Source organism: Pteropus vampyrus, unplaced genomic scaffold, assembly GCF_000151845.1.
Source record: "Pteropus vampyrus isolate Shadow unplaced genomic scaffold, Pvam_2.0 Scaffold23, whole genome shotgun sequence".
Classification (NCBI taxonomy): domain Eukaryota; kingdom Metazoa; phylum Chordata; class Mammalia; order Chiroptera; family Pteropodidae; genus Pteropus; species Pteropus vampyrus.
The window spans coordinates 10,374,594-10,382,301 of record NW_011888804.1 but is presented as its reverse complement, the minus strand read 5'-3'; the positions used below and the strand labels follow the sequence as shown (position 1 = coordinate 10,382,301).

Below are 7,708 nucleotides of genomic sequence, written 5' to 3'. Positions count from 1 at the left end.
TTTTGGAGTCCTTGGGCTACAAGAGGCAGGGAGAGGGGACTGAGCAGAGGGTGGGGGCTCATTCCCACCCCCAAACAGCCTGAATCTCTTTAACATGTTGAGCTTCCAAGTAAGATTTCTTTTATCAGAGGGTTTTGTGGCACCAATAAAGATTAAAAGAGTGGTATTTTCCAAATATCACTCCTTTTAAAAATACTTTTTCAAATTATTCAAGAAAGACATTATTCTATAACTAACTGCACCCATCCAGTGACATAAACAAATAGTCTAAGTGTAATATAACCTTTTTTTTGGTAACAGGGACACATCGTTTTGTAGCTTGTGTATTTGGCTGCAGCCCAGCATACCTCAGGCCTTAGTCTGGTGGGTCTGTAGTGTCTACACTGGCAGCCACAGGCAGCTGGGCTCTGAGCATCTTGGCTGCTTCTTCCAGACTTTTAGGAGAGGCAGCATGGCACAGTGCTTAAAAGACTATTTGCGTTTCAATCTAAGTCAGAGCTTATCATCTTGGGCAACTTATTTAACTGCTCGGTCTCAGTTTCAGCATCTGCAAAATGGGCTGAGTGCCTACCAGACAGACTTGTTGGAGAGCATGTCAATGTGTGTAACTTAGAGCAGAGGCTGGCCCGGCATAAGCACTGAGTCCATATTAATACTGGTATTGTCATGATGACAATTATAGATCATAACTATTATAATTATTATAGCTGTTAGGTCTGCTGTGGTTACAGATGCATCCTGAGGGTCAGGCCACTTGTGGGATTGTTTTGGCCACTTCCTACTTTCTGTTTGTATTCCACTGTGGTCCTGGAAGCCAGCTCAATGAGTGGAGTGTCTTAGAATATTCTCAGTGACGGTTGGCTCTTAACAGGGCTGTCAACTCAGTCCACAGACTGAGTTTGAAACATCTATTGTGACTGCTCAGAAGCCTGTTCCCAATGAGGGGAACATGAGAACAGAGTTTAAGGTGTTAGCAGATATGATGTTAGGTGCTTAGGAAAGAGGAGCACATAAGAAAAGCAGAGGGTGCTTTTTGTTTGCTTTTAAGAAAGCTTGCATGTCTTAGAAGGAACTGAAAAAAGTCCCATGCATCAAAATGTAAATCAGCTCAAATGTGGATGTGTGGGGAGGTGAAAGCTTGTATACCTCATATATTCCAGCCGATAAACAGACAGGAGATAGGTGGACATGGCAAAGTCCAGCTTGTTGATGAGGGCAGATACTTCGGGGGCAGGGTCCAGCAGGTTGATGATGGTGCTACGGAGCTCGCTCAGTTCAGCCTAGAGAGAAATAAATACTCAGGGGCTCACATGGGTACTTGAAGAGGGAGACGGCCCTCCTCCAGGAGACATAGACCCCAGAGGCTAACACGTATTAACAAGGACAATGACAGGATCTGCTCTCATTGTTCAAGAGAGCTTAGCAAAACCCCTGCGCTACACCATCTGTCCTTGGGAGGCGAGAATCCTTACGGGGGTGACTGTGTCATTTTTCATGGCCGAGTTATACTGGAGGACGGACCGCAGTGGCTCTTTGCTGGGAAAGGTGAGCAGGGGGGATTTGGTGGCTATTTCACAGACACCCTCATACCATTCTTCTGGCCAGAGTCCTGCAAGAGAGTGCACATGGGTCAGATGACCACCCTGGGCGGGGAGTGCTGCAGTGGGGTTGACACTGACAATTTCTAAAGTTGTGAGTTCTTTGTTTGAGCCAATTATCCCCAAAATGGGGTGCAGAAATAAGTCTGTTTCGTAACTTGGGCAGGCTTTTTCCTAAGATATGTTGTATTCTCAGAACCCTAAACCACATCTGGGAAGTGTAACATTTGCAAATACTTACAGGAAGCAGGAGCTGCATTTGGACTAATTTCAAATGCATGCACTTCCATAATTAGGTCAAGTCATACTTCACCTGTTCTCACTCTGTAGTCTGTCTTTCCTGGGAGAGTGGACATGTCCCTACCTGACCCCTCCTCGGCGAATCCCATCAGTACAGAATAGAGCCAGAAGTCTCGGAATAGCTTTTGCAACCTCGGCTTAGCTTCCTTGATGGGCGGCAACCGTCGAGTCAGCTGATATGCCAAAGAGAGAGGGAGAAAAGGAGGTTATTCACACAACCCTAAAACCTACAGACGTGAAATTAACCACAGATTCATTCTTCAAGAACATTCTCTGGGAATCAATCAGATTGAGTAGGAAAAGGCACACTGAACAGTGACTGACATTTTTTGGTAACTTCCCCAGTAAATGTTCATTCATTCAGCGAATATTTATTGAGTAGCTAATGTGCACCAAGCACTGTACCCACGCCGTGAAAAGCCCTGTTTGTACATTTCAAGGCCTTTCTGTCTAGTTTGGAGGCAGGTAGAGTTCCCAGAGAAGGTGTTGCAGGTCTTGATGTTAGCATCAGAGTGAAACATAATTAGGCAGGCAGAGAAGAGAGAGTGGCCTGTCTAGTATTGAGCACAAAGCCCGGGCCTGCGGTGGGCATGCAGTGCTTAGGAGAAGGCAACGATGAACTGGGGTTGGGACGCAGGTGACAGGAGGTGATTGGAGAGAATGAGATCATGAGAAATCTTGTGGGTCAAGAGGTAGCTTTCAAATCTTTCCCAGGAGCCCAATGTTTCAAATAGCAATCTTGAGAAGAATCCCAGTATGTACAACTGGTACAGGCAGAGTTGCTCAGGTGTCAGAGTGCGGGACTGAAGGCCCTGCCTCCATGCTCCAGATGGTGTCCCACCCAGTGGGAAGCAGGGAGTGACTCCTCAGGTACGTAAAATGGCTAAATTTGTGCACAACACCTGCTGGGTGAATGACCCTTACAGAACCTCCAGCAGGTGCTGAGCCCCCGACGGGTACTGAGCCCCTGGTACAGTGATAATCAACCCACAGTGAGGGGGGACCCTGCGATCCAAGTACTTATGAGTGAAAATGAGGGCCAAGCTCTGGGCCAGGGACACAGAGATGTGACAGATGATGATCCCATCACTGGGGGGAAGGGGCAGGCATAAGTGCAAGGCACCTTCACACCTGGCTAGAACTATAAATTGGTACCAACACTTCTTGGAAAGCAATTTGGTAATATGCATCAAAATTCTAAATACCTCCAACATTTTACCTAAAATCCCATCTCTAGGATTTAATATGTGGAGATCAATGTTAACTACCTTTATTGTGGTGATTACTTCATAATATATACAAATAGTGAATCAAGTTATACACCTGAAACCAATATGTCAATTATATTTTAACTTAAAAAATCTGGTTTGGGCACTTCTTGGTTCCTTCCTAAGGACTTGGGCTTAAGAGTGCCATGTGGGTTCTTCCTGTGCTGACAACTTCTGGTCCATGGACCATCATGCCAGCTGAGATGGCTCTGGTCCCCAGGAAAGGAAGACTACAGTGGAATCAGAAAAGGCCCCAGAAGTGCTCCGTGCTCTGAAGCATTCCGAGTTAAAGACATAACAGCCACAGCTGGTTAGGACCTTGCTAACAGGGACACTGTCCTATGCTTCAAGAGAGAGAGAAAGGAACTGGGAGGTTTTAGAGAAGGGGAGAAGATGATGAACGGGTCCTGTCTGGCCCCCAAGACAGGAAATGCAAAGGCTAGAGAAAAGGGTTACAAGATAATCAACCTGCTCTCTCCTAAAAAGATTAAAGTCAGGGAAAAAAGACAGATAAAGGAGTCTAAAGAGACATAACAACAAAATGCAATGCATAAACTGACTGGATCTTGGATTTTTAAAAAAGCTATCAAAGAAGTCATGGAGGAATGTGACTTGGCCTGGCCATGAGAGAAAGACTGTGATTTTCTCAAGTGTAATAGTGCCACAGAACAGGGCAGAGACCCTCCTATTTAAGAAACAGAGGCCCTAGGGCCCAGGGCTGAAGTGTTGCAATGTCCTCTGCAACTCATCTCAGGTATCTGAGGAAATACCCTCACATACACATGGAACTGAGCCAGACACAGCAAAACAGCAATTTATCTAGTGGCTGGCATATGGATGTCCATTATTCAATTCTTCTAACTGTTCTGTATATTTTTAAATTTCATAATAAGACATTGGAAAACACATCTATGAGGCAAGCCTTGGAACTGGAAAAAAAAAATAGTGGAGTATGTATGACAGAAGGTACTGCTTTGCAGTGGGGACCCAAACCACACACCTTTAATGGGAACACTCTCTCTAATGGGGAACAGATCCAAACTGTCAAAAGTGTCACTAAGGATTGAAATCTAGTTTTTTCAACAGTGGGTTACATGATCAGAAATCTAGACATGGCAGGAAACATTATTGGCTACTGGTTTAAAAATAACAAAAGTACTCATAGAAAAGAAATTCAAACAAAAAAGTATATAGAGTAAAACAATGAAAGCTTTCCACTTGCCTCCCACTTTCAATGTTATAAGTTGGCTGCATCTCCTTCTAGATCTTTTCTGTGAATAAACTACGTTCCATGAAAGTGATAATAACCAATGTTTACTGAGTATTTACTGTGTTCCAGGTGCCACTCTATGTGCTTTCCACACATTTTCTCATTTAATTTTCACAACAGCGTTATGTAGTACTTGTAACTATTGCCCTCATTTTATTTTTTTAATTTTAAAAAATAAAATTATTGGGGTAAGATTGGTTACTAACATATAAATTTCAGATGTACAACTTAAGTCCTTCCATTATCATGTATTTGATCCCCTTTATCCTCTTCGTCCTCCTCCCACCCCCTTCCCCTCTGGTAACTACCATTCTGTTGTATCTATGAATTCATTTTTTGTTTTTTAATTTGTTTGTTTGCTTTTCATTTTATATCCCACATGAATGAAATCATACATCTATCCGACTTATTTCGCTTAGCATAATACTCTCAAGATCCATCCACGTTGACAAAAACAGAACGGAGTTTCCTCAAAAAATTAACAGAGTTACCATATGACCCAGCCATCCCACTTTTGGTTATCTATCTGAAAATTTTAAAAACACTTATTTGTAAAGATATACGTACCCTCTATGTTCACTGTAACATTATTTACAATAACCAAAACATGGAAACAACCCGAGTGTCCTCCAACAAGTGATTAGATAAAGAAGATGTGGTACATAAGCACAATGGAATACTATTTAAGCCATAAAAAAAGATAAAACATTGCCACTGGACTCATTTAGAGTGAGAACACAGATTGGGAGGGGCGAGGCAGAGTTTCCAACAGGGTGGTCAATGTAGCTTCACTGAAGCCGAGAGTGAATAGTGAGAGAAAGCAGCAGCTACGTGATGGTCTGGAGGGAAGACACTCCACGCAGAAAGAACAGCAAATGCCAGGGGCCAGGCTTATCACATGTGAAAACAAGGTGGAGAAGAGGGAACTGGCCAGGAGTAGATTGTATGGGGCTTAGCGAGCTCCGCTCTAAGGAGTCTGGACCGAGGCAGCGGCCTTTCCGAGCCAGTGTGAGAGAGCTCTTGCTGAGACTTAGTATTGAGTAAAACAATGAAAGCTCTGAGAAAACAACATCTCACCAAAGGCACTGAGTGCCAAACCAGATCAAGATTCAACCACACCTCCCAGATCCTGAATGCACTGGATAACCCTTTACGTGCCAGAATTTCTCAAAATGAGCAATGTACAGATGCCCCCTACTGGCCCCCGGCATACCTGCAGATTCCCCTGAGAGTCTAACTTTCACCTTAAAAAGTGTCTGGGTGACACTACCACACTCAAGCGTCCCAAAATCAGACAACAGTGCTCTGTGATAAGTTAGTCTTCCAGATACTCCACAATATTCTTATAATAATGTTTCAGATTACAAAAAACAAAAAAGATCACAGCCCCACGGATCCCCCCTACTGGCCCCTGGCATAGTATGACTAGGGCCATACTATGGCTAGTGGACATGAGTTTGAGGAGCACTGCTCAGTAACACCCTATATGTCTTACGGTGATGGACAAGAGAGCTGGGCTGCAATTCTGACAGAGAACACATTGATCTTGACTGAAGAAAGGTCTATGCCAAGGTTTCCCTATGCTAGAAGTCACGAATCTCATTCTCCCTCTTCACTTTTCACTGAGGAACAAGCGCACAGAAGGACAGGGACACCTGCCTAAGTGCCATGTCAGCCGTGGAAACCAAGGTGAGGTCAGATGCTGCAATCACCCTGGAGGGAGATTTCATAGTTGGAGGGCAGGAGAGTGGCCTCCATTTTCAGGGGAGCATTACAGCTACTACCCCCGAAGGAACCCAGTCTCTGAGCTCTGAAGAGCATTTCCGTAACATGGTGGCTTCAGCAAGGACTGCTACCGTAAGCATGTCCACACAGTGACAGTCATACATTCAAAATGTCAGCTATACCAGAACTGGAGCGGAGGAGTCACAAGTCACTCAATAGTGATCAAAGACACAGCTGAGAGGTTTGCGCTGACAAAGCTAGTTGAGTGTTGTTTGATTTGGGACATATTTACTTTGGAAGATACGCCAACAACAGCCCAGCACCAAAGTTCACATTGAAACCCTGCTGATGACCTTGGCTGATTTCAACTCTGCAACGCCACTTCTCAGAAGCACAGAGGTGAGTTCAGTTTTTAACATTTCTGCTGATTCTAAATTCTTCTATGTAGTTAGAGATGGGTAATTGGTGCATTTCTATATGAAGCTACACGTTCAAAAGCTTTCTACACTTAAAATGGAAAATATCATTTTTAAAATTTGCCTATTATAAAATTCTGTCAAGTTACATTTTTGGGAAAATTGATGTAATTGGAACAGGAATTGGATTAAGATAGAACTGTACCTATGTTAAATTATTTGAATTGGATAACTGTACTGTGATAAGAATATCCTTGTTCTTAGGCATTTTTCTCTGAAATATTAGGATTATAAGTTAGGGGACCTACTTTCAAAAGGTTCAGAAAAAAAGGTATGTGTGTGTGCGTCTGTGTGTATACACATATAGATACACACACACGTATATGGAGAGAGAAAGAGAGAAGCCACTATTCCAAAATACAAAACCTGTGAATCTGAGAAAAAGGTACACAGGAGTTGTTTTCTATATGCCATTCTTTGAACTTTTCTGTAAATTTGAAGTTATTTCAAAATAAAAGGTTTTTAAAACTTTAGGCAGTCACTTCTCTCTCATTATATCTGCTCTGTTTAGGCCTGGAGATAATGGCCAGGAGGGACAAAGGTGTCTGGGTGTTATGCTCTGATGTGTGATTAAAAAGATCAACCTCGCTCCATGCAATCAGCTTGAGAAAGTGCCTTATGAAATTCCTGGAAAAACAAACTTGTGAATAATTTACCTTTAAAAAATAATGCTTCTCTTCAAAGGTAGTTACCTGGATTTAAATACAACCTAGTGATAATTTTAAAATGTCATATAATTATTGTAATACTAAGTAGCAAAACAACAGGAAAATTTACCTTTTAGATCCTTAGTTTCAATCCATGGAAAATATCAGCTATTTTCTCTTACCTCTGATAAGGGGATAATGAAAACTATTTTTGGCTTTTCATTATATAATGCAAGAACTGGGTGTAAGAAGCTTCTGAACATACTATCCGAATACAGGACAAGATCATAAATGTCTGCCTCTGCCTCCATAGGGGGCCTCACATTCCTTTTCTGAACTCTTATTTATTCGAGTTGCATTTATTTTTTTAACCTTATTCTTACCTGAGGATACTTTTTCAGTGTAGCCTATCTAGCAAGGGGAC

General features: G+C 42.6%; 2 protein-coding genes across 2 annotated transcripts in view; one reads left to right on the top strand and one right to left on the bottom strand.

Annotated features, from left to right (window-relative positions):
* PI4KA (phosphatidylinositol 4-kinase alpha) overlaps window positions 1-7,708 on the bottom strand; it is a 129,322-nt gene that overhangs the window by 44,943 nt on the left and 76,671 nt on the right. The window contains 3 exon segments of the mRNA XM_023528293.1: window positions 1,147-1,280; window positions 1,473-1,609; window positions 1,963-2,071. Coding sequence (XP_023384061.1) covers window positions 1,147-1,280; window positions 1,473-1,609; window positions 1,963-2,071 — 380 coding nt within the window.
* Window positions 6,495-7,708, top strand: part of SERPIND1 (serpin family D member 1) — an 11,063-nt gene continuing 9,849 nt past the window's right edge. Inside the window, 2 exon segments of the mRNA XM_011355940.2 lie at window positions 6,495-6,539; window positions 6,541-6,560. Of these exon segments, the coding sequence (XP_011354242.1) occupies window positions 6,510-6,539; window positions 6,541-6,560 (50 nt within the window). The 5' untranslated portion in view covers window positions 6,495-6,509.